The following is a 27,995-nucleotide window of genomic DNA, read 5'->3' on the forward strand; positions in this document are numbered from 1 at the left end:
CTTAAACAAACAATTTATTTTAATACTGATAATGTTTTAACAATTACAACAAATTAGTTTTCACGCATAAACACAAGATCACCAGCTCAGACTTGTTAATTTGCTTTCAGGCTTGTAAAATTCTTCTCTTCAAGCCAACAAAGTCCAACATAAATTTTTAGATCAGTAAAAACTTTGCAATGATTTCTGAATTGACAGTATATATCTTCACAAAGGTATAAATTTGATCGTCCATAACAATCTACACTGTCTTTAAAGCAATAAAACATAATCGGTAGAGTTTAAAATATTTGCAGAAAAAAAGACCTAATTAAATAAACAGATTTGACTTCAATCTAGCAAAATACAGTTTTTCCGTTGTTACAATATTGTTATTTCATGTTCATGGAGTTATCATCAATGAGTTCATCATCATAATATATACAGCACCTACATTAATGACTACAGCAATAAAGGTGGCAGCAAAGATAACACCAGTCTCTATCAGGACAAAATCTGAAACACAAAAAAATAAGCATGTGTCCATATTACACAGATGTCCAACTTGCACTATCATTTTCTATGTTTAGTGGACTGTGAAATTGGGGTTAAACTCTAATTTGGGCATTAAAATTAGAAAAATCATATCATAGCTATATAGGGACCATAGGGAACATGTACACTAAGTTTCAAGTTGATTGGATTTCGACTTCATGAAATACTACCTTGACCAAAAGTTTAAACCTGAAGTGAGACAGAAGGACAAAAGAATGAATGAAAGGACTCGCAGACTGAAAAGATATAATACTCCCAAATTTGTTTACACTGTTAACTGCTCATTGGTGGGGTTATTGTCTCTTTGACATATTTCTCCATTTCCATTCTCAACATTATGTGTCACATTACTATGACTCGTTACTCAGACTCTGAGCAAGACAGTCTTTGCTCTTACTTCTAAATACAATGTGCTCAGTGGAAAAGCAGCATATACATTACCTCCAGCACTTAAGGCAAGAAAGCTACAATGAGATTATGAGACCATGGAAGCACTCTTCACATCACATATAGTGGCAGAAAGTAACATTGATCCATGTATCTCACAGTGGCAAGAAAAAAATTACCTGGAGGTGCTTCTGAGTCTGTTATTTCTTTAGTTATTTCTATTTTAAGGAAAGTGACTGTTGTATCTGTTCCATCATTACAAGATATAACAATCTCATATTCAGGATTCAGATCTTTGTCCAGTGTAGCATTGCTGTACAGGTATATTGTCTTACCTAAAAAACATGATTAAATATATGTTCTAATGAACAACAGTATAAGGAAGCATCAGAGAGCTTTAGAAGAGAAGATATTTGAAAAAGTTTACAACAAAGATAGATGCCAAGTAAAGGCATTAGCTCATATGATCTTCGGTCAGTTGAAAACAAATTTGACATTCTATAAAAATTTGCTTCCTTATACTGTCTCTTCAACATTTCAAACAAAATAATCCATTAATGCACAATATTTCTGTAGGAAAGAGCCTAATGTATATGTTTCCATGAAAGATTATTGATATTATATCATAATTGGACAAAAGAAATACAATATAAATACCTACCCTCAATATAAAATTTGTGGCTTTCTGAATTAGGTATAGCTCTTTCGTATTGACATGTGATGGTGTCTGGTCCATTCGATGGATCGTCAACACTAAACGTGTAAAGTGCTCCTATCTTTGACTCACTTATCGATATTCTCTTTGGTAAATCAGGAAATGTAGGAGGCTGAAATAAATGAGACCAAAACATTCTATAATAAATAAAAACCAGATTACTACGCTAAAGCAAAATGTAAACTAGATATGTCAAAGCGACACGAATGGCCCCGTCCAAAAATGTTGAAAAATCTGCAATTTCAATATAAAAACATGTGGACACAAACATGATGGTAGTCTCACATATCAAACATCTGATTCAGCTCAAAATCTGGAGGCATATAGAAAAAAAATCTGTATAACTGTGATTTTCAATAATTTATCAAAGTCCTGTAATTTCAGCAAAAATTAGCGGAGCAGAACTAAACTTTAACCTCACCTGTAACTCATCATGGTTAACTCACCAGGCCCGTAGCCAGGAATTTCCAAGGGGGGGGGTTCGTTGGACTCATGAACTCAACTTTAACAGTCACAATTTTAACAAAACGTTGACTTTAACAGTGCTTATTTGATTTCAAGGGGGGTTCGGACGAACCCCCCTGGCTACGGGTATGCTCACATACCAAAAATCAGCGCAATATCCGAAGGCGTTTAGAAAAAAAGACTGTATAACTGTGATTTTCAACAAATTCTCAAAGTCCAAAGCCAGTAATTTCGCCATAAATTAGTGGAGCGGAACTAAACTTAAACTTGATCCGTAACTCATCATGGTTAACTTACAAACCAAAGGGGGGGGGGGTGTCTGCTCCAGTCATGCTCCAGTGATTCCCTATATAATCAACCAAATTTTTCCCACAAAAAAGGGGGGGCGGCTGTTCCATTGGTTTTGGTGCGTTTTTTTTGCTGTGCATTTACTGATTTTGTGTTATTGATGGATACCAATGACCTTAGACTTTCTTTTAAAATGACTTACTGGATAACATATACTTAACTTACTCCATTGAATGATGTTATTGTAACAGTTCCTGTGACTCTATTGTAACAAGAATCATCAGCCCATACAATGAATTCATGAACATAGTTCTGTCTTCCATTAATATGTGGAAGTTGATCTTTAACATGTACACTTTCTGTAGAGAGAAAATAAGGAAAATATTTATATATATACCGTAACACACAACATCCATGTCTTGAAAGTTAAGATATTTCCTAAAGTTAAGATAGTTAAGATAGTTATCTAAAGTTAAAATATTACTCTAGAGATAAGATATTATTCAATAGAAATCACAAGTTTTGAATTATATACAATTTTAATGGATAATGAAGGGAAAATGAGCAACTGATTATAAATAAAGAATTTGATTTCCAGGTGTATTTACGGCTGAACAAAATATTTTACCAAGTGCAATTTTTCCATTCTCATTTTTAAGAATAATTTATTTTAAAAATCATTTCTTTTTAACAAGTGAAAATAAAATGCTCGGTTTCAACTGTTATTTTTTACCTTTTTTTCCAAGTAATATTGTTGGAGTTTGTAGATCAATTGAATCACTCATTCACTTGACGTGGCTTGGTACTTTTACATCCTGTCATTGTGTTATTGTGTTATGGTTCATTTTTTTGTTCTTGTTTTTCTTTTTGGCTGGTGTACTTTGTCTATATCTCTTTTTTGTTTTTCTTTATTTATATGTTTGTTTGTTTATATAGTGAATTAAGATTATAGCACAATGTTGACTGCTGTTCCCTTATTTTTGACACTTTCAACTATTAATTCTGATTGTTTTACTCACACATTGTTGTCAATTTAATGGAATTTTCCTCAGAGTTTTGTATTTTTGATGTTTTACTATTTGCTGTAATCAGTACTAAAGCATCAAGGTGGAAAACTTTATTGCAAGGGTGTAATTCCATTATAATTAATACTTTAAAAATATCAAATCTAGTATGCATTCACTTTTTAAGTAAAAACTTACTTGCAAAAGTATCATAATAGAAATATGGATCTGCATCATGTTCTGGTTTAACAAGAACAAACCAGTCAGCATAATCAGTGTCATTGAAGTAAAAGTCCATAATACTAAAGTCTATATATGAATGGTCAGGTATTGTCTTGTGGTATCTTGACAAGTTGAAATAAGGGGAAGTATCTAAAATATAAAGAAAACAGGCATACTATTTTACATACTTTGGATTTATCTTTTTTTGTGGGTACTAATTTTACGTACATCATGTGCATTAAGGAATATACATGTTCCTGTATATTTAATTTTTTGGTAATGCTAAATCTGTATATAAGTCTACAGGGAATTTGACATTCGCTGGAACATTTAATTTTGTGATTCATCTTTACCCATGAAATTCACAATATTGTTATCCAACAAATTATAATGAATCTATAGTCTATGCTTAACAATACAAATTCAAGTCAAATGCAACTTTTTGTTTGTAGTTAAACTATGTAAAGGGTAAAAGGGGGGATTGCTGTTATAAATTTTTTTTTAAATTGATGAAAAACAAATCAAGGTTCCTAAAAAATTTTAATATTTAGTGTGCTACCACTATAACTTTTATGAATAAATTAAGTTGATATAAACATAGGAAGATGTGGTATGGCTGTGAATGAGACAACTCTCCTCATTCTAAGAGATAAAATGACACAGAAATCAATATCTATAGGTCACTGCACAGCCTTCAACAATGACTTAAACCCATGCCACATAGTTAGCTGTAAAAGGCCCCGAAATGATGTTCTCCAATCTAATATGTCCGACTATGTTAAAACAAATTGAGCAACTAAAATCAATAAAAAAATATTTCATTGGCACATTTTACCAATGATATGATCTTTTCAGGGGAATCTTAATATTATGTTTGTACAAACAGAACCAAAACTTACTTTCCACTGTTGTGTACTGCATAACATATACTCTGTCAATATAGCGGGTACCAGACCACAGGACAACATCTTCATCTTCTGGTTCCTTGTCCAAGGTCATTCTATAGGTCTGTGTTGGGCAGTAATTTGGTCGTAGGTCACGATGATTACTTGTTGATGCATTGTATGTAGAACTACAGTTGTCATAGCCAATAATATTAGCACCACCATCAAACCTTAAAAGTTCAATTACAAATTTTATTTATTACACTATTATTTGTTACTTTATGATATGGTACATGTACAAAAATCAACCATAAATATTGGTTCGTTTTGGCCTCAGATGACTTTCAAAATATTAAAAAGCTACAAATTATCTCCCTTTGGTGCAAAAAAGCCAATTTTTTGCATTAAAATTGAAATATCTTTTTTTTCGCATCAGTGACCTACATTTTTCATTATGTTTTTCAAATAAGCAGTACTCAAACTAAACAATTGTAAAATTCAAACAATTTCTGTAATTAAGTTCTTTTTTTATTTTAATAATACCTATATTTCTCCTACTAGTTCAACAGAAATAAAGTACCAGACTACAGCTCGGGTGGATTTTGCTTTGTCCACCGGCCCACCATGGGAGTGGGCACCGGGTGGGCAAAATTTCTACCTTGTCCACTCTGCCCACCTGTAGGAGTGGGCATGCAATTTCTTTAGTTTCATCTAAAGATTTGCAAGGACAATCACTTGAAAAAAGCAGATAAGCATTTGCAATCAATATTTTTACAATAAAGAGATTATAGCTAGAGTGGGCACGGGTGGACTGCCCACGGTGGGCAGGTGGAAAAAGCAAAATCAACACGGGCTGTTGCGTACCTCAACGAAAATGCATTCATTTCTCGAAGGTAGATTGTGAGCTTAAAAATGATCTGTGACCCCATTTTTTATATTATTTTTCTATTCAGTATGTGATTAAGTTCATTTATAGAAAAAAAAAGCCAAATTCTATATTTAAAAAAAATGTTGATTTATACCTGCAAGCCCCCTTAAGTTAAACCATATTCATTATAAAAAGAACTGAATAACAAACTCTTGCTTTGTGTTGCTGTTTCAAATGCTAAATCAAAGATTCATTTCTAAACCATTTTTTATCAGCATTTTATGTTTATTCGCAACATGGCACTCAGGGACTTATACAACTGCACAACAACAAAACAACATAATGAATCATACACAATCACCATGTGCAAAGGGAGATAATTCCAGAAAAATTTAAAAAACACTTGAATTAAGATGTTGTTTTTAAAGAATACTGAAAACATTCAAATAGCCAAACCCATATGCTTAAAACTACAGGCTCCAGCCCAAAGCTATAAACCTGAATTTCAGTTTGTCAGGATGCTTTAACTTGCAAAAAACATTTTTTTTAAAAAGAAAAGTTCCCAAGTGTTGAATAAAATGTGGAAAAAATCCTCAAATAATTCCATAATAGTATAGTAGCTGCATAACATCAATATGAGTGCAATGCTACTGGGTAGTGTCAGGTGACTAGACTGAAAACTGGTTCATATCTTTTGTAAGTTTTGCTAAAAATTACTCAGTTCTTCCGAGTGGATACATATCTAATACTAAATCCTCATTCAGGGGCAAATTCAGAAAATTCTGCATGTATTTATTTATCAATGCTGTACAAAACTAAAAGATTAATATTTATAATTTCAGGAAATGCTAAAAACATACATATACTGCAAACAAAATTTAAAATGCACATATATACATGAAACCTATCCTTTCGCAATTTTCACATATAAACAAAAGCATCAGAAAAATTTGAACAAACAAATATATTGTGAGACTTAAACAAGCGGAAAGACAGGTGAAGACACTATTGCGCATGAGTTCCCTTCTAATTTGATATCCAGTACTGAAAACTTACCATCCAATCAAATCATCTGCTATAACTGTGATACGGTCAGCACTGTCAGGTATAAATTTGAATATCTTATTGACTTCAGTATCTGTAATACGATTAACTCTTAGTTAATTTAACAAAGTGAAATAATGTACCAAACATTGTTAATTCAGGTATTGAACAGTATTTATATATATGAAGATTAAACTATCGTTAACAGCACATATCTTTTATGCATATTTTTTTCTAGAATTCACAAAACTGGTTAGTCTGTGAACTATGGATTCATGATTATTGGTTGTGTACCAATTTTTGTTTTTTTTGGGGTGTAGGAAAATTAATGAAGTTTAGTAAATGTTAAGGAAATTCAAACTTTCTATAGGCTTGTCTGCAGACATTGGCAACATTTTTTCTCATTACACGAAAGGAGAAGGTTCACGAACGGTTAAAATTGGCCCTGAATTTTTTATGTTTTTTAAATCGGGCCAAAAAATTACAAATTTCACAAAGAAATACTTGTGATAATACTACTAAGACAAAAATATTTTTTCTGGCACTTTCCTTTACCATTTATGGAGCAATGACCGCTTAAATTTTTTAAGGTCTGAAAAATGCACAAAATCATCATATTTTGACAAAATGTCCAAAATGGGCTTACTTTTGGCGATATCTTGTACTCTTATGAAAATAACTGATATATCTAGTATTTATACTTTTGAAATAGACCCATTTACGAACCAAATTGAGACCTTTTTGGTGTTTTATGATAAAGTTGATATTTTAGGCCATTTTGTGCCATTAGTGAACCTTGTCCTTTAGAGGCTAAAAAATAAATGAATCCACAGTGAATCATCTTCAGTGTTGATAAGACTTATCATAACGCTGATAGAATTTTTTTTTTTTATAATTAGTTATAGTGCTCAACCATAGTAATAAAATAGATTAAAGTTAAAATGCATGATAGAGATTGTAACTGTGATATTATTCACAATCTTTAGAATAAATAAGTAGAAATTACACAAAACCATTCCCAGTGACCCACCTTAAATGTTGGAAAAATTGGCTAATAGTACATTTACTTAAATCAATTAACATAAAGTTAAATATTTCCTGTTAAAAAGTAAACATTACCAGAAATGTTAACAGAGTTGGTTCCTACAACTGTATAGCTGTTATCTTCACCAGTAGATCTCCATACAATAAACTTCAAAGTTCCTGGATTAGTTGCAAAAAACTCCCAATAGGCAATTAATCCACAACATCTAATAATGTCTATATCATTCTTCAACAAGACAGCATTTCCTACAATCAGAAAATACATAACAAGAATGTGTCCATAGTACACGGATGCCCCACTCGCACAATCATTTTCTATGTTCAGTGGACCGTGAAATTGGGGTCAAAACTTAAATTTGGAATTAAAATTAGAAAGATCATATCATAGGGAACATGTGTACTAAGTTTCAAGTTGATGTAACTTTAACTTCATCAAAAACTACCTTGACCAAAAACTTTAACCTGAACTTCGCACTATCATTTTCTTTGTTCAGTGGACCATGAAATTGGGGTCAAAACTATATTTTGGCATTAAAATTAGAAAGATCATATCATGGGAAACATGTGTACTAAGTTTCAAATTGATTGAACTTCAACTTCTTCAAAAACTACCTTGACCAAAAACTTTAACCTGAGGCGAACGGACGCACAGACGGACGGATGAACGAACGAACGGAGGCACAGACCAGAAAACATAATGCCCCTCTACTATCGTAGGTGGGGCATAAAAACTCATGCTTCAGTGCTATTCTAGTATTAAAAAGGCTTCATTTTGAAATATGAATTCTCTTTTATTCTAGGACTCCTACTCTTATTGAGAACAAAATAAGTACTGGTAATATAGGGTTATTGCATGAACATTGGGGAATATTGTCCTGAGTAGAATTTTATATTGCACGAGCGTGCGAGTGCAATTGTTCTACAAGGGACAATATTCCTCAATTTTCATGCAATAACCCTTTTATTGTATAGCAATATGATATTTGAAAGTAAAAATTGGTTTAATCTAAGATTTTGTCATTGATAACGTCATGAATTTTGAAGATTTATTGCACTAGTGCAATATTGGAATTTATTGCACACTAACTTTTGGTTACTTTCTGTGGGAAATATTATATTGCTATGCAATAATAAGGTTTTTTGCTTTCAACAGTCTTTGAACCTCATTAACCAATATAAAGCAATAATTCTTATATGATTTGTATATTAGGAAATACGTTAATATCAGGGGCGTAGCTAGAAAGAAACGATGTGGAAGCAAGTACCGCCGAGCGGAGCGAGGCGAATAAATTTTGGGACCCTATTATGCAGAATTTTTTTTTTCTGTTTTCGGTCATAGGACGGTCAAAAGAGGAGCTATATGTAGATAAAAATTTATGAATGTAAAACTATTAATGAATCTTATGAATATAGTAATACATAAACAACACATATTTGAGATACAGAATTTACTCAAAATTGTCCAAAATCTGCTCTTCGGGTCTGGGCAGAAACAAACTTCTCTATTGTCAACATTCACACTGAAATCCCGATGAATATTCAGTAATGCTATGTAAATGTCGTTGTTCATTGTTGATCGTACATTTGTTTTACATACGTAGTACCGTGACTGATAGATCTTAGGGCCATCGTGGCATGGTAGCACTCGCGAGATGTTATAAACCAGCGTACTTGTTCGGCATCGAGCGAACTCCAAATTGAATTCGTCAAAATTACATGCCAGAGGTCAGTTTCATATGTCTCAGACAATATTGAGATTTGTTCGTTTGTGATATTTCTTACAACACGATGAAGCAGATACAGCGTAAAGAAGCGATTTTCTGATAACTTGACGCGACTCCACTCTCCAGTTCCCTTATCATATGGTCTATGAACGCAAAACATAATTAGACTTTCCAATACTGTTTTGGCGTGGTTGCAGCACGGTTGCAGGGTGATTGGCTCCGGTAGTCTGCCAACCACATCGCCTCGGCATATTTTCAACGATATCGAAGGGATCTGATAATTCTAATGTCAATTGGTACATCTCATTCCAAACTGCAAACTGATGAACTGTACACTGTAAAATGTCCCCCAAAACTACATATCTTAGACTGAGTATTACAAATTCAAATCTTGTAAAAGATACAAGTTACCTTCCGATATTGTCATAATCTCAACAAAAAAAAATATTTTGAAACCAAATGTCGTTATTTAATGATATTTCATCAATTAAAAAAATGACAACATAGGTGTTTCCTTTAACATTCAATATTATAAAAAAAAATTATTTTGCCATTTCTTTTTTGCATGCCGAATCAATGTGCACGCAACTGCGGAGCTACGATCTTTTTCTGCATGAACAGCTTCATCAACACTTGTATCTAGGTTGTCAAACTAATATCCAGGATAGACGGAAAAGACACCAACACTAACAGTCTCCAAACGTTAAACAAATATCATAATCATGATAATACATGCATCACGCTGTCTGATTCTGATTGACCAACTCATCTCTCTCTTCTGTTTTTTTTTTTGTTTTTTTTTTGTGTGAAAACGACGTGGATGCACGTGCTGTCGTGCCTCCGGGTAGCTACGCCCCTAAATATGATTGGTCGAGAGGACTTCCAGTAGTTGTTCTTGACGTTGTTTATTTTTATCGATAGATGACATTGACCTAACTTCTTTTCATAACAAATGTAAACAAGATAGTGGCGATAATAAAACAATACAGATCAACGTTATTTTCACTTCACCATAATCATTCAATTAATTAATAAACATAAAAATTTTGTTTGAATGATAATAACAGTTTTTGTAGTTTATATTTTATTAGAAATCAAATTTCATGGAGTACATATTTTTGCGTAAACCAACAAATATATTCATGCACCAGGTCTATTAAATGAGTCTAATATACAATTTATGTAGGATAGAGGTTAAACGCCTTTTAAAGCAATTTATTGGTGTATATTACTGGACCAAGTCACTCACAAACATATCATAAAACTCCATCAGACTTTTTTTTGTTTGTGAGTGACTTGGTCGAGTTTATACACCAATAAATTCCTTTAACAAGAGGCTGTCACAACGACAGCAAACCAGATTTATTAACATTTATTTGTGTCCTGACAAAATCACAAGAACCATTACTGATGAATGGTGAAAGTGAAAATCGTCAATATCAAATTTGACCTCCATTTTGTCATCAGTGAGGGGGGATAGAACCTTTATCGGGACTCCGGGATCGCATGTTTTTAAGCTCGGGATTTCAGGATTGACCCTTTCGAGATCCGGGAATTCTTTTTTTCTGATTTCGGGACGTCGGGATTTACTTTATTTAAATTCGGGACCTCGGGATTTCGTGTTTTTAAGCCCAGGATTTCGGGATCAGGACCCCTCCTATCCCCCCTCATCAGTATCAACATATTAAAATTTGAAAAGCTTAGATTGAATGGTTCGTGAGTAAATGCAACAACGTGAATGGAAACACCATTTTACGATCTTTCAAGAACCATAACTCCTGAATGGTAAAAGTCAAAATTATCTCCTCCCTATAGGAGCACTGTCTAAACTATTTTATTAGCTGTTGATTGGTGGTCTTTCTTGAGGGATTTTTGTTTATCACTAAAATTGGAAATTTAAATGTTTTTTGTACAATCTGTTGCTCTTTCCCCGAGCTGCTAAATGAGGAAATTTAGCTTAAAATTAAGTTTTTTTTTTTTTTTAAGTTAATTGACAAATAGTAAGATACAGTTAAGTAATTAATTGCACTATTTCTGATGAGCAACTTTTAACTGAACTGATCTATGGAGAAATTAGAAGATAGAGTTATCTCCCATTAGCTTATACTTTCTTTGGTTTTAAAGTTCTAAATTACATGAAGATATTTATATAATGATAAAATTTAGTCTACAAAGGTATTCTCTGTCTTTTTTGGAACAATAAAAGTCAAACTATATATAAGGTACATTCATTACGGACTTTGACGAATAGATAATGGTCCTATCATTCAAAAATTTTGTTGATTCATGGTATGTTGTATTTAATAACTATCTTGTAATACTTTTTCAACTGTATTTTATCTGATAATTGATTATTAAAATGTTTCATCACTTGCACACCTTTACTTTGATTGGAATAAAAAATAAAATTAATTTTGAAATTTATTTTTGTTTAATTTGAAAAAAATTGGATATGAAGGTTATATGTTGTTTATAAAACGAGCTATTGCAGTAAGTTTTCATCCTAGCAAATTTCATGGTTGTTGGTGTGGAGATCATTTGAAGGTTTAAATAAAGATTTCTTAAAAACCTCCATTGTTTATTATTGAAATTATGGAAGTGTTTTCCCATTGCTGGCAAGAGATGAATTTAATTTAACAAAAGAAATTCTATCTTAAAAATATTTCAGGTGTTGAAACTATAATTGCTCAGCTGAGGTCACAAACTGGATGATACAATTATTCAGCAGTAGCTGTTTCATCTCAGCAATACTATTTAACCAATAATCATTAATAAATGGAAATTGAACTGACTAATTGCAAAAAAAAAAAAAAAAAAAAAACAACACTTGTGTGACAATACCACATAAGAACCATTCAAATAACTTTTCTGTTTGTTAAAACTTTTGGTGTTTACCATAGATGTGCTGTATATGTTTTATTTTACATTTTTCATATCAATAATAATTTTTCAAAAGATCAGATGACCATGTATAAAACATCATAATAAAACAGTCAACTTTAACTCCATGATAATTTCAGCTCATCTTTTTCAGATCAGTGAAAAGATAATGTGTTAATGATATTTGAAACAGATTATTAAGTAAATAAATTTCACTCTAGAATTGTCATTTATGTTAAAATACTATACCTTCATCTGTATCGTTTTTCACAGTTCTTAATGCCACATCATCACCATAAATAAATGTTCTGTCTTCACAATCTATAAAATATTTAATAAAGTAACATAAAAACTTTGTTCAGCCTTTAATTTTAAAGAGCAATAGGAATTTCACTTCTTATCTACAAGGTTGTACCAAGTATATGTACCAATGAGATGCTTAATTTTCAAATCTATCAAAGTGAAATGAAGGGCTACTATATTGTATGACAAAAACAGCTATTTTGTTGCTTTATAAGAGGGCGGTAAAGGGTTAATTTCGTGCAACGTGATCGCCGTTTTTTATTTCACGTTCAACGTGTTTTTACTTTTTTATTTGACGTTCAGTCGTGCAAGACGGGTGCCTCGTTCAACATGTTCTGCTTATTTAATTTTACGTGCATCGTGATTTTCAAAGTCTTATTTTGCGTGCTCGGTATTTTTCAAATAAAATTCAAACACTTGGCAGGGATCGTCAAGAAATACTTTTTTAAAAGACGTAACCCAATTATATCATAAATGTGTATACTAAATCGGGAATATCAAGTAAAACAAAGAGTTAATATATACAAGAAGACAGTGACTCAGTCACAAAAGGTTCAAATAAAAGTATTTATTTTTCGTGCAACGTTCATTACAGAAATTATTTTACGTTCAACATGAAATTATGTCTTATTTCACGTTTTTTTCATGCAAGCACCCCCCCTTTACCACCCTCTTATAACTGACTGAATTTTTGGCTCTCCCTTCACACCATTTGCGAGTAAGGTCTTGAGAAAGGATGATAGTCCATCAGAAGGGGAAATAAATGGCTGACCCGTGTTAAGAGAGAGCCATATTTCTTGCACATAAAATACAGCCTTGTAGATTTTGAAAAAGAGCAGACTTATGCAGCTACAAGGCAGCACTTGCACTGGCAAAGTGGAAAGGGATTAAAATAAGTTGCAATCACTTGTTTCCCAATCCACTATAAATAAATATGTTTAAACTTAAGCCAAATCAAGTGGTAAATATTTGTCCAATTTGATTCACAGCTACTTACAATTTCTATTCAAAGCTTTTGTGTTTTTGAAAAGCTATAATTCATTGATACTGCAATTGATGGTTTTACTTACGAAGCAATGCATTATAAAGTTAAAGTATCAGCATTGTCTACGCATTAGGATAAATGTGTTTGTTCATATACTTACAAGTACAATATGGGTGATTCCCTAATAGTAAACATTCCCTGGTCTCTAGTATGTGTGTTTCATCATATTTCTGTCCACATCTGTTTATGTAGCCATCTCTTGTGTTTGATTCTGTGTCCTCCTCACATTCACGTGTTCTAATCTGGGATCCTCTATCACATGTCTGAGAACAGACAGACCACTCAGACCATTGAGTCCATTGGGGAACTACAAAAGTTGTCAACTAAACTGTAGAAAACTATATGGGAATATTCTAACCAAATACATTCACCACATGCATGTGAGAAAGGCAAATTATTTTAAGGTATATACAAAATATTTTTACACAACTTTTTCTGCCATGATCATTATGTTTCAAAATTGTTAATTTCAAAAATTTCACACATATTTTGATATCATAAAATGTTGAAACAAAAGGAACAGTATGTCAATGTCCCCACTAATGGCAATGGCCCACAACTCCAATACAATTTATTAAGGGTTCTTTCTAACATTTTCATAATTATCCAATAGTTATGTATGCACATAATACAATTTCTACTTCTAAGGGTATAACTCCCACATTTGAACACTGTTCTTGTTTATTGCAAATAAAATTTTGATATGACTGATATAATTGATGGGTGCCAATTATAAACTTCACAAAGACCTTGCTGAATGATCTTTTAATATAAGTTTCATAAAAAAAGGACAACATAGGTAGGCATGAGAGTGCTTACAATGCAAACTTTAATATAAATTACATAGCAAAAAGACAAAAATTCAATTTTAAATCATTCAAATGCCACATGGACAGTATGTAGATCTCATAATTATGGACATTTCTGCTGTTAGTTATTCTCTGTAATCAAGAATGGTTTAAAGATAATAGATAAAACTTGCATTGTTGTCATGAGCTTATTAAAATACTTGTTTAGGGCTGATTTTTAACTTGTTCAAGACATTGTTCATTTACATCTTTGATTTAATTTATAAAAAAAATCCTACAAGAAAGGCAGAGAACCTACAATGCAGTTTTCAATATAAACTATATTCCTAAGGGACATTACTCCTTTACAAATAGTTGATCAGTACTATTTTTTATGTTTATTTTAAACAATGCAGGTATAAAATTCATAAAAGATTCTCAAGATAAAAATGTTTGCATGAGAGTGTTAACAAGACTAGACTGCTTGAATGTACTTCAATATAACCACCTACAGCATTTTTTGAGGGCCACCAGATTTTAAGTTTTTTGAATTAATGTTCTAAGATCCTTAAAATCTTGAATTACTGGTATCAAATTCAAAATTGTCTAGTTAAAGTTCATACCCAACTTCATATTTTAGCTATTTATCATTCTAAGAAAATAAGAAAAAAAGAATTTAGACAAATCCCGGCAGGTTTTTCCAACCCTCTTATTTGGGTCTGAATATGGGCCCCTGTCCCAATGAGAAATATGCTCTTTTTTCCCAAATTTTCAGCTCTAAAATCCCAATTGTATATAGACTTCATTGTAAGGTTTTGTTGGTGTCATAATGTGGTATTTAGTTTAAAAATCTCTTGAAACTGTCAAGATTTATGCAATTATAACTTATTCCTTCTCAAAACGCAGAATTTTGCTCTTAATTTTTCAAAATTTTATTGGGGACCAAGTTGCACGCGGCTGGTGCTAATTAATATATTTTTTCCGCTAATCCAACATTTCACAAACTTTTATTCCAAATTGCATGGGCCCTTGGCCCCTTCCCTTAAACACTAGGAAAATCACTGAATCCCTGATTACTGTCTCTCGAAACAATACTAATGAAGGCTTTATGGTAACCTACAGTTGTTTTAAACTTCTATGGCATTTGGTCTCTGAATGAGAGTTGTCTCATTGGCATTTATACCACATGCATCTTCTAATCTTATATTTATAATGTAAAGAAAAAGCTGTCAGATATGTGTATGTTGTGTGCTTCATGTTAACTATAAAATCAAAACATCTAATTGTCTTATGATTTGTAAGATACTAACTTTTACATGTATACGTTGAGTCCAAAATATAACAATAATTTGTGCAAGAAACTGTACGATATATGGTCCTATCATCATCATCATATGTTAAATGTGAAGAATAGCATGTATAATCATAATTAGGTAAATTAATATATCTGGAAACAGGAACAGAACATGTATAGTTATTATCGCATGGGGTCTGATATGTTCCAGCTACATGACTTCCTCCACACCCACAACCATTATGCCACCTAGCATAGGTAACAGTTAGACTTCCATTGGTTTTGTGATCATCACAAGTTTGAACAAAGTTACTACCTTCTAAATTACGTTGAGAATCTGAAATATAATTCAAAAGAAATGATGGAATTAAAGTGAATTTAAATTTTGAGATATTGAGAAAAATCCTGTTAAATTCATACAAAAAAATCAAATTGAGTTTAAATCAATATAATAACCCTGTTCCATTTTTTACAATAATAAAAACATAGCAATAAGTTCTGAATTTACAGTTCAGGAATTGATAAATATGGCCGTGTTTACAGCACAAAACCTACTATGAGTATAGACAAACTGACATATCTATCAGAGCTCCAGATAAGGTAGATTCACAAATTAGGGTTATTAAATAATAGAATATTATAAAGTTTTTATAACTTAAAAATGATCTATAAAAAGCAGGTAAGTTCATAAAGACATCCAACATGGCGACCAAGGATAATGCATATATACCACATGCATGTGACAAGGTTGTCATGTTGGATGTACACACTTATTGACACTTTTTTTAAAATGATATTTATGAACTTACCTGCTTGCTGTAAATCATTTTTAAGTTATCAAATACACTTTCAAAATAATAATATTTGATAATCAGTGTTTAAAAGTCACCAATATGGTCTAAAATTAAAATTTCAAGTGTTGTTCGGTCATTACAAGTGTTATTCGGTCATTCGCATTAACCCTGCCCGGCTGCATGATAGCGAATAAAAGCGTGAAGAAATCCTGGTGTTGGCATATACTTGGGCTTTCCTTTGCATGAATTGGGTTTTTGAATGCTGCAATGGGCAATTGCATTAGGTTTTTAATTATTTTTATTGCGTAATCACGCAAATATGCAGCTTATCTGCAGCTCTGTCTATAAAAGTAAGACAAGACAGGACCTGTAGATATTTTATTTTTCAGAAAATCAAAAACTGAACTTGATTTTGATGTGCATTGTTTTTCCAGACTGCAGAAGATAGCAATATAAACAAACACACAAGTTTCATTTAATATGGTCCACTCAGTTACACAGTTTTAATCACCTATTGTTAGCAGAAGTCGATTGTCCACCTATTGTCCACCTATTGTCCACCTATTGTCCATTTACATCAATACTACCCTACAACATGTTTTATATGAGGGAACCTTCTCAAACTTTTCCCCAAATTAATCTATTGTTGCACCTTCTGCAGGAATGAAAAATAGAGGATCTCAAGAGCTTGTATCGCTCACCTGATTCTGTCTGGGTTTTTGAAATCATATAAAACAAGAATGTGTCCCCAGTACACGAATGCCCCACTCGCACTATCATTTTCTATGTTCAGTGGACCGTGAAATTGGGGTAAACCCTCTAATTTGGCATTAAAATAAGAAAGATCATATCATAGGGAACATGTATACTAAGTTTGAAGTTGATTGGACTTCAACTTCATCAAAAACTACCTTGACCAAAAACTTTAACCTGAAGCGAGACAGACGGTTGAACGGACGAACGAACGAACGAACGAACGAACAGACGGACGGACGAATGAACGAACGAACAGACGGACGGACGAACGGATGCACAGACCAGAAAACATAATGCCCCTCTACTATCGTAGGTGGGGCATAAAAAGATAAAATTTGGCTACTAAGTAACAACACTTAGCCAGCAACTCATTAGGAAAGGAATATTTATGCTATGTTTGGTTTCATTCAATTCAGTGGTTCTCTAAAAGATGAAATTTGTATGTATTTCCCATACGGTCCTATGTTAAGCTAAGCCCCCGCTGGTGGCCATCTTGGATGATGGATCAGCTACAAAGTAACAACTCTTGGTCAGCATCTCATCAGGAACATTCATGCTACCTTTGGTTTTATTCCATTCAGTGTTTCTCTAAAAGAAGAAATTTGTTTGTATTTCCCACATGGTCCTATGTTAAACTAAGTTCCCCCAATGGGGGCCATCTTGGACATTGGATTGGCAACAAAGTAACAACACTTGGTCAGCATCTAATTATGAACATTCATGCTATGTTTGGTTTCATTCCATTCAGTGGTTCTCTAAAAGAGGACATTTGTATGTATTTCCCATAGGATCCTATGTTAAACCAAGTCCCCCGCTGGTGGCCATCTTGGATGTTGGATCAGCTACAAAGTAACAACACTTGGTCAGCATCTCATAAGGAACATTCATGCAGAAGAAGAAGAAGAAGAAGAAATGTTTATTATAGTGCAACCTGAATATAAAAGTGCTATGTTTGACTTCTTTCGATTCAGTTGTTCTCTAAAAGAAGACATTTGTATGTATTTCCCATTGGGTCCTATGTTAAACTAAGTCCCCTGCTGGCGGCCATCTTGGATGATGGATCCGCTACAAAGTAACAAAACTTGGTCCGCACCTCATAAGGAACATACCTTCGGGCCAGGTGAGCTAAAAATGAAGAGCAAAATCCAGCAAAATTTATAATTTCTAAAACATAAAATGCATTTAGAATTTAATTATCTAGTTCCATCCTGCCATGCTTTTATTCTTTCCAGGTGCACAGGTTTGTCTGTACTCAATGGTAAAATTTGTTGTGTAAATACGGCCATATTAGCCAAATGGTTATGATGGACCTTAACATTTAAATATTCTACAACATTTTTAAAATAGTTTCAGATACCTTACATTCTTTAAACCAAATGGAAATCATACATGGATAGGATATCCTTTTGGGTTCTTAAAATCTTCAAAAATAGTTAATAAAATATCAAAATTTGAAATAACAATTTTGCCAAAATTTCTTGTCAATTCCAGAAGGCCATTATGTTTTTATAAGACCCTGTTTACAAAAAAGGTTAATCTTCAACCGGACTTAAAAAGTCTACCTCTAGAAAAAGGTTTTAAAAAGATCAATCTTATTTGCATTGATCTTTTTTGGGGTTTAAATGTTTTATTTAGATTTAGATATGAAAATAAAGGTCAGATGCTGTAGTGTATTATGCACTGGATTGCAATGTAAACGCCAACTGGTCTTTTTAAGGTCTATTTTGCCAGTGTAAACAGGGTCTATTATATCCACAATCAACCTTTATAGAGAGGTGTATATTTTATGATCACAACATTTATGTTTATTTATTTTCATAATCCTGTGTTGTACTTATATTTTATAAATAAATATTGCCCCAGAAATAAAAAAATGTATGTACAATTACTAATATATGTACAAAATGTATATGTCGTGTACAAGTTGCAATTTTTTAAAGGTTATAACATGTACAAAAATATTGTTCATGTTATAACTTGTATAATGCATAATAGCTGCAAAAACGTAGCTCTTAAGGTCCTTTTGATGATTTTGATATTTGCGGGTCTATGGTAAAAAAAACAAAAAACAAAGGACAATAGAGCTACGTTTTCGCAGCTAAATGCATAAATACAAGTTATAACATGTACAAAAGTACCTCGTACAACATGTTATAACCTGTACAAAAGTACCTCGTACAACATGTTATAACCTGTACAAAATAATGCTTAAAATGGTTTTAACTTGTACAAATTTGAAAAATAAAGATATGTTTCTGTTATTGCAACAGATGTTATTACCCTCATTAATATTTTCATCACTTTTTTATTTTTCATTCATGTTAGAGTATTTTATCTTTTTTTGATACTTTTAATGTCCAGGGGTGGATATTACAAAGCATTCCTAAGACCTGTCATAAAACATCTTAGGACATGTCCTATGGTCCTCTCATAAATATCTATGGACCATTCTCAGACCTTGTCTCAAAGTTGTCTCAGGATGATCTTAGCAAAGATATTTTACTTAAAGTTGTCACTGTGTTGGTTATGATAAGGTCAAGGATAAAATGGTGCATCATTGCTTCAAATCAATACATAAAAGGTTGATTGTTGACAAATCATAATAATCCGTCACCCTACAAAAATTTAGCATGAAAATGAAAATTGAGGACAAGATAATAAATGAGTGTAATTAATATAATTAAATAAATGTATGACTACCCTAAGACCATCATTAGACACCTCTCGCGTAGTCGTAACTTCATGAACAATTTTAAGAGATGTTTTAATTTAGGAATACTTTGTGAAATCCACTTAGGAGTGAAATATGTCATAAGACCATCCTAAGACATGTTTTAGTCCTAAGACAGATTTCTGAAACTGGCCCAAGATGCATAGTTTTAATACTTTCTTTTAGTACCTTTTAAAACACGCATTCAGTCAACAAACACTATTCAGTATTCTTATCTGATGAATTATAGTTGTGAGTGTACACTTTGAAGGCAATAGTAAAATACTTTCATTTTAGTTGACACTAAAGACGTAAGAGGATAGCCAGGATAGATGCCTCTACAAATAAAATAGAGAATAGAAATGGGGAATGTGTCAAAGTGACAACAACCTGACCATAGAGCAAACAACAGCCGAACCACCAATACCTGCTTTCAAAGTAGAGGATATATATTTAAAACATCAAAATGACATTCGCCTCATGCAATGATCTTATAATTTATATATATATTTACGTGAGCAAGTTGCAGTGTTACATCTTTCTATCTGATTTACACTACCATCCATACAAACTAGATTTTTGCTGAAATCATTTGGTGCAGGATGAGTGCAAGTTCGTGTCCGAGTCTTGTAGCCACCACCACAAGTTCTAGAACAACCACCCCAGGAACTCCATGTTGTCCAGGCCCCATCTCCTGTATTAAATATATAAAAATTATCATATAGATATAGGAAGATGTGGTGTGAGTGCCAATGAGACAACTCTCCATCCAAATAACAATTTGTAAAAGTAAACCATTATAGATCAATGTACAGCCTTCAACACTATAGCCTTGGCTCACACCGAACAACAAGCTATAAAGGGCCTCAAAAATTACTAGTGTAAAACCAAACATATGGCTTTTTTCAATGTCACACCCATATTTACCAGAGACACCAATATAATCCCAAGAGAGCTGTTCTAGGGAAGATATTGAATGAGGATTAATGGTATCATGTGTGATATTGAAAAAGCCGTATCATAACACTTTATTATATATGTATACCTCCGACGAGTAATGTATTTTTATGTAAAATGATGTCATACAGATCAGAGGTTTGACCTGACGTCATACAGATTAAAGATGTGATAAAGCCTTTTCAACTATGACTGATATCGATATCATCACCACTGTGTATCATCAGTACACCGGATATAGGTACTAATCAAGCAAGCATGATCGATTTTGACCTTACAAGGTAACGGAAATCTTTGTTTTGCTTTATCAATATATATATTCAATGTACATTTCTCAACATTTGAAATTCCTGCTCAGAAATAATTTTTACATCGATTTTTTCCTAGATTCATAAAACAACTTTGATATTCAAATAAGAACAATTAACTTGTTCATGCGTGTGAAAGTCAACACCCACTTTCAATTTAGATACAGTTGTTGAGACATTTACATGTTTTATCTGAAAGAAACCTAATACAGGGCAACAGTACAGTAATGGTTACCAATCATAAACCTACCTGTGATTACTCATTCCTTGAAACTGTTTGGGTAATAAAAGAGTATGAAAATAAAGTTTTTGTGTACAACTTAACTATGCAACGTACATAAATATTTATGTGGTCAGCTAAACACCGTACACAACGCTTCTTTAGAGATAAAATATCGAAAAATAACATATGTACATGTATGAAAGATTTCAATGCCAATTAGTAAAACAGCTATACTTATTACACACACGCATTGACCTTCTATCAGAAAAAGAGTTGCAATGAATATAGAATTATATCGGATGAGACGAGAGCCAACTTCTTTTACAAGTATTTGCACATGCTTTTAGTAATTTAATCCCTCTTGTTTTGGGAACATAATGAGACATCTCTAATCATCAACCTACGACCAAATCTGATTTCTTAAAACAGCAATTATGTTTAGATTGAAGTACACATTGATATTATGTGAACAAAACAAAGATTTTTCGTAACCGTGTAAGATCAAAATCGCTCAGGCCCGCTTGGTTAGTACCTATATCCGCTGTATGATGATATACGGTGATCACCGATAGCTGATACATCATGATTGCCATTGATCGTTTGATTTACACATACAATTTTTCTGTATTTACTACCAAGTACTGTGGATTCATTTTTATTCGTGGTATACCAATTTTCGTGGGTTTCGTGGGTCACAGCGAACCACGAATTTAAGAATTCAACGAAGAATAATCCCAAGAAATGTGTATAGAGTCGGATGTTATGCAGTTCTAGTATAGTGTTGACTAGGTACAAACATTGTAACATAACACGTGTTTTTTATTGAAAGAAGATACAAGTATTTTGATTAAATCTATAATAAATATATCGAATATCAGTGATAATTTACTTTATAAAATTTATTAAAACTGTTCATGGAAAATAACTGCAAGTTGTTAATTACCGTGTCATAGTTTGGTTTACCACTGATTAAAAATCAATAGGATTAAGTACGGGGATATTGCCCGTAGGTAATATTGTTTATGACAGGAACATTTATTTTCACACCTATTACTTATATCACTGTTTATTATATCGTAATTAGGGAAATGAGCTTTCAATCATAAAGTTTTGAATGCCTTATAGGATTCAAACAAGAGTTTATAAATTGTAAAACAAACAAATAATTAGTTGTCTCTGTCCATTATTGTAATCGAAGTTATCAATGAACACTTTAACCTAGAATGACCAAGCGAGGATTTTGACGATTCAAAACTTTTTCAATTAATTCCTTCTTTTTTTGTTTTTTTTGTTATTATTGATCAAACCAAGGAGGTTATATGATCTCCTCAATCAAAAAGAAATCCACGAATTACGTATCAAATTTTTTGTTGTAATCAGCGATCCACGAATTTACGTATACCACGAAACGTCTTTTTTTCTCAATCCACGAAAATTGATACCCACGAAAATAAATGAATCTACAGTATATAATAAATAGAAATATTAATGCCTATACCTAACAGACAAAAATAAACATAGGTTAATACTCATGAGAATTAGGTTCTCACACATTTTATTAAAATTATATCAAGTTATTTGAAAGTCCTCTTTAAACCAAATAATAAAAAGTGTGTTTAACTTACGAACACAGTGGTAGTGTACAGTTAACCATGCATTTCCTTCAGTTCCACAGGAACTTCCAACTAACTCATTGGATATTTGAAAATTACAAGTTGTTAGATTGTCACATTTGTTCTTGACACCATATGTGTAATTATGTAGACAGTCATTAAAGGATTCTAATGTATATTTCACTTCATCTATAACAATGTATGGATCTCCTGGGTATACATAGTCAGCGTAATTAGACACTGTTCCTGCTTCTCCAATACAATTCAATAGTGCATCGGTTCCTTCTCTTCCTTCAAAGGTGTAGTTCACTGTAATAAAAAGAATACTTACATATAGAATCATTTATAGATGTTGTTCTGGTGCTAATTAACTAATGTTCTTGCAACTGGCCATCCCATTTTAATTAACTAAATTCAGGCTCCCTAAATTAATATGGCTAATGCTTAGATCATGTAGATTGTCTTACATGTCCAACAATTATGCTGCTGTGTCATAGTGTGGTCAAACATTGGCAATTAACTCATTGGTCCAAATTTCAGGTAGGCAAAAATTAGTGATCCCATATTTCGCAGCATTGGTAGTTTAATGCTGAGACTACAGATTGTTATTTTGAAATATTGATTTTCAAAATTAAATCAACTATTAAATGGTCAAGGGGGTCTCATTGGGGGGTTCTGATCCCAGATTCCGCTTACTGTTGTCAGATTCCTGTATCCTACTTACACTATGAACGCTAGAAATTCCCATTTTTTTGTAAATTCCTCTGTGTCCCACTAGACTTCATTTCCATTTTCATAGCACAATAATTTGACTTTCAAGTCACAGTGTCACACTTACAAAAAATTGGCAATCCCGCATCAAGCTTAGAACTAAATGAGACCCACTGTCAACAATTGACAAAATTAATGTTGACATTGTGTATCCGGAGAGCATAATTCTTCTTGCAAAATCGCATGTCTCCACTCTCCACTGGGACTCAAACCAGGGACCTCTGTGTTACAAGGCAGCGTGTTAACCGACTGAGCTAAAGAAGTACTTCCTTAGCTCAACCACTTGTGGTTGACTAATTAGTGTTCTACTTTATTTTCTAAGGGAAACAATCCTGTCACAATTGTTTTAATTACATGTATGGATAGTGGACCTACAATTGCATGAATTGTACAAATAGATAGAAACAGATATGTCTCTGATAGAAAGAAGTGCCTGTGGTTCTTCAATTGGGAAATCACAAGTGAAATAGTATGACAGATATATACTAGTATGTAATATATCTAATAATGTACATCTAATATCTAATCTGAGACAACTAAATACTAGTCTAGTACGTAGTCTCAGGATGTAATGTAAATTAATATGTTGATAATATTAGTATATATGTATTATACTATAGTCAGACAGGTGTTTTTTTGATTAACATATTAAAATAACCTACATAATTAATACGTGTTTTTATAAATTTAAGGAGTGCGATTGTTTTAAATTTTCTCAAGACATAATTAAACACCAACACCTGAACACGTGCTTCCTTGTGTTCATCCAAATCGAAAGTGAAAGTATCGACTATTTGGCGCCAAAATTTTAATCCGTTTTATAGTGCCTAACAAGATTTTTTTGTGAGGTAGACGAAATTGACTTTAAAACGATCGTATTGACTTTTGATGTTCAGAAATAGGCAGATCGAACATATTTTGACTTTATTTACTGACTTCTTAAGTTTGGGATTAATTGTAATTAACACTTTCCAATAAGACTGACAAATGCTTTTTTTTGTTATGATAAATAATAATTTTACCTGCCGTAGTCGTGCGTAAAATATATTTCAAAAAAACGTCTTATTTGTAAACTTTCTCTTTTATCTCCACAATAGGCTTTTAAAAAATAATCTTTCAACTGTGTATTCAGAAAATTTTGTGAAAATAGAAGAAGTGGCAATTCTTACCTTTCATACCTTAACTTTCATTGATTAAACATAATATTGACTCGTCCAGTGTCCAGTTTGAAGGTAATTTTAGTTACCGTACACATTCATGCACGTTCTAATTAATCAATAGTCATGTATGAAAGGCATAAACAAGTTTGAAGGTAAACTAATAACAACTTAATCCAATCAAATTGCCTACGATTCAATAACAATGACCAGTCCACATCATAAAAATGTATAGGGGTAAACTGGGTAGGGAGAAAATGTCAGATATTTTAAGTTCATTATTTTGCAACAACGAATAAAAATTTATTAACCAATAGATTTGCTATAATTTCATAAACATGTCATTCTGTATTGGTATAGTTTTTGGATCTTTTATTTGCGTATTTAAGGCTGTAAAAAGTTTGGCCTTCAAAAGTCAACATAATCATTGACTTTATACAGAAAATTCGCCTTTTTAAAACATTGTATGTATCACGAATATACGCGACAACAAAGTAAAATCATTTCTTAAAACACTGCAAAAAAAATCATTCTAATTGATACAGTGGTATTGTCATAAATTGCGCTGGAGTGAACAGTGGTACAGCAAACGTCGAATTCCCTCACACAATGTTATCACACACTATAGTCCGCTTGTTTGTTCAACATCGGACTAAGCCAATCACGTGATTGAATGAAAAGTGATTGATCGATTCATGCTTCGCCTAGCATTCTGAAACAACACTATCGGCGTGTCAATAAGCCTGAATCCCAGACTAACAAAATAAATTTCTAATTAAATAAAAAAATGTGCACGTGTAGTCATAAAGCTGTCGGCATTTTAAAAATAAGGAATCGGGGAAATAAGAGTTGATATGAGAGTGCCCCGTCGAATTTTATCAGTAATCATGAATTTAAAAAAAAGACTGTGATAACAAATTTTACACATTCGTTTGAGACGAAATTATCCTTCAGGGATTGTATATTAAAGAATTCGTTATCCGTGACGTTTTATAATCCGTTATCACAAATTGCCAAAAAAATGTGATTACGAAATTAATCCATTTTAAATAGTAACGTCACGCACGCTGTTCCTACAACCCCTATGATTTAAAACAGAATCTTCGAAATTTCCTCCGCAAAACAAAATAAAATGTTTTTGTCATTTTGTTTATTTTCTTTGGTTACATCTTCTGACATCAGACTCGGACTTCTCTTGAACTGAATTTTAATGTACGTATTGTTATGCGTTTACTTTTCTACATTGGTTAGAGGTATAGGGGGAGGGTTGAGATCTCACAAACATGTTTAACCCCGCCGCATTTTTGCGCCTGTCCCAAGTCAGGAGCCTCTGGCCTTTGTTAGTCTTTTATTATTTTAATTTTAGTTTCTTGTGTACAATTTGGAAATTAGTATGGCGTTCATTATCACTGAACTAGTATATATTTGTTTAGGGGCCAGCTGAAGGACGCCTCCGGGTGCGGGAATTTCTCGCTACATTGAAGACCTGTTGGTGACCTTCTGCTGTTGTTTTTTATTTGGTCGGATTGTTGTCTCTTTGACACATTCCCCATTTCCATTCTCAATTTTATTCTATTTACTTGCAGAGTGTCGAATATATTTGTATTATTTAGAGTTGAATCAAGATATGAAAAATTTACAATAACAGATGACATGCACCATGCAATTTTAGCAGCCCCTGCGATTAAAGTTTTGTTATAATTCATTTATTGAAAACCGTGTACTTCTGTCCCAATTTTCCTTCCTTCAAGTTCATTACTTACACGACAATACAACATTTTAAGATAAATTAAGGGTAAAAATTATTTAATCGATTTCCACAAATTGAGGTAAATAAATTCATGGTAAATAGACATCACAAAATTAATAGAGACAGATTTAGAATCAACCAACAACATAAAAAAGCAAATGAAACTTACAAATTGAATAAATGTACGTCAAAAGTTTCAGCAAACTCTCTTTGACGTCGTGGTGGTGTAACGTCGTGTTGTATATAGCAACATCGTGCGCAACGTTAGTACGAATTACAAAAACTTGTAATAACTAATTCTATAATTTCGTGATAATGAATTTAATATTTTTTATAACGAATTTTTATATTCGTGATAACGAATTTAATTCAAATTATAGTTTCACTGAGACATGAGGTCCTACATGTATATGGGCTTCCATTTCATTATATAGTTTACATGTAAAAGTAAAAATTGTTTAAACCCTTATTTCTTTGGAACTTTTAAAAACTTCAAGTTATTAAATTTTACTTTGGTCAAAAACTGTAGGAAAATTATTAAAAAAAATCATCTTAAATTTGACAATATTAAACACGCACTTAAAACTACAATTGCATGGTATTGGTAGTTAAAGTATAATTACTTTTTTAGATAAGATATAAAGATAAAATGAAATCCATTTCTAAAGATTTGCCAACGGTACTGTAAACTAATATGAGATGTTTTATCAAACAATAAGCTTTCCACAGTGTCAATAATTTTGACAACATTTTTAAAATTATTGACTGACGAAGGCTATTTGCTCAGCCGAAGTATTTGTCAACAAAATTGGTTGCTTATATAGGGAATCACTGAAGCGTGACTGGAGCGGGCCCCCTCTTAGGTCAATCAGTGGGCCCCCACTTATGAAATTTCTGGATCCGCCACTGGCTTCTGATAATCTTCTCTATTTAGTGTAGTTCAAACTGTTAGTATAACTGTGTTTCTGATGAAGGTTATTCCAATAACAAACATCGTCTTGCATAAAGAAATAAGTATCACTTGTTGATTTTAATCCTTTCTCATTTACTATTTCAAAGAAGCGGGCCCATGGATACAGAAAAAAAATCGTAAAATATCCATTTTTAACGCAGAATATTAAGTCATTATTTCAGAGCCAATTTCCTCAATCAAAATCCAACATTGAAATCATGCATCCCTTTTTCTTTCAAATTTTGAATTGTATTTTTATCAATATAACAGCTACTCTTTTCCTCCCTTTTTCGCCAGCACATTTAAATTACGTATCTTTGGATACTTACTTTTAACTGCAGTAATTGGTAAAATACACACTGAAATAAAGAAAACATTTAAGAGCCACATTGTTCATTAACGTTTTAAATGTTTAATTAACTTAACAAAAGAAACCGAAGTTTTATGTTTTATTCGAGTTCGATTACGCATGCCCCATTATCCTAAGTTAAACTTTTGAAATGGACATGGTGAAA

General features: G+C 32.4%; 1 protein-coding gene across 3 annotated transcripts; it reads right to left on the bottom strand.

Moving 5' to 3' along the window:
- LOC139510226 (uncharacterized) lies at positions 1-27,995 on the bottom strand. Of its 3 annotated transcripts, none has more exons than XM_071296700.1 (14): positions 27,810-27,995; positions 22,863-23,159; positions 20,264-20,443; positions 15,506-15,826; positions 13,508-13,714; positions 12,309-12,380; positions 7,531-7,701; positions 6,424-6,505; positions 4,515-4,729; positions 3,592-3,765; positions 2,615-2,748; positions 1,583-1,748; positions 1,101-1,256; positions 1-495 (listed from the first exon to the last, which is right to left on the bottom strand). In XM_071296700.1, the coding sequence occupies exons 1-14, from the start codon at positions 27,868-27,870 to the stop codon at positions 383-385; spliced, it is 2,349 nt and encodes a 782-aa protein (XP_071152801.1). In that variant the 5' UTR covers positions 27,871-27,995; the 3' UTR covers positions 1-382. The 3 variants fall into 3 exon arrangements, with proteins under 3 accessions (XP_071152801.1, XP_071152802.1, XP_071152803.1); XM_071296701.1 differs by lacking the exon at positions 27,810-27,995 and adding an exon at positions 24,360-24,442; XM_071296702.1 differs by lacking the exon at positions 27,810-27,995 and adding an exon at positions 24,284-24,400.

Source organism: Mytilus edulis, chromosome 2 (genome assembly GCF_963676685.1).
Source record: "Mytilus edulis chromosome 2, xbMytEdul2.2, whole genome shotgun sequence".
Lineage (NCBI taxonomy): Eukaryota > Metazoa > Mollusca > Bivalvia > Mytilida > Mytilidae > Mytilus > Mytilus edulis.

Bases quoted from the DNA above. Each gene is read 5' to 3' on its own strand.
- LOC139510226 (XM_071296700.1), bottom strand. From the start codon at position 27,870: ATGTGGCTCTTAAATGTTTTCTTTATTTCAGTGTGTATTTTACCAATT. The intron at 15,827-20,263 runs GTAAATATATAT...ATTATATTTCAG, and splicing joins TAACACTGCAACTTGCTCAC to ATTCTCAACGTAATTTAGAA. The intron at 3,766-4,514 runs GTAAGTTTTGGT...TTTATATTTTAG, and splicing joins GCAGTACACAACAGTGGAAA to ATACTTCCCCTTATTTCAAC.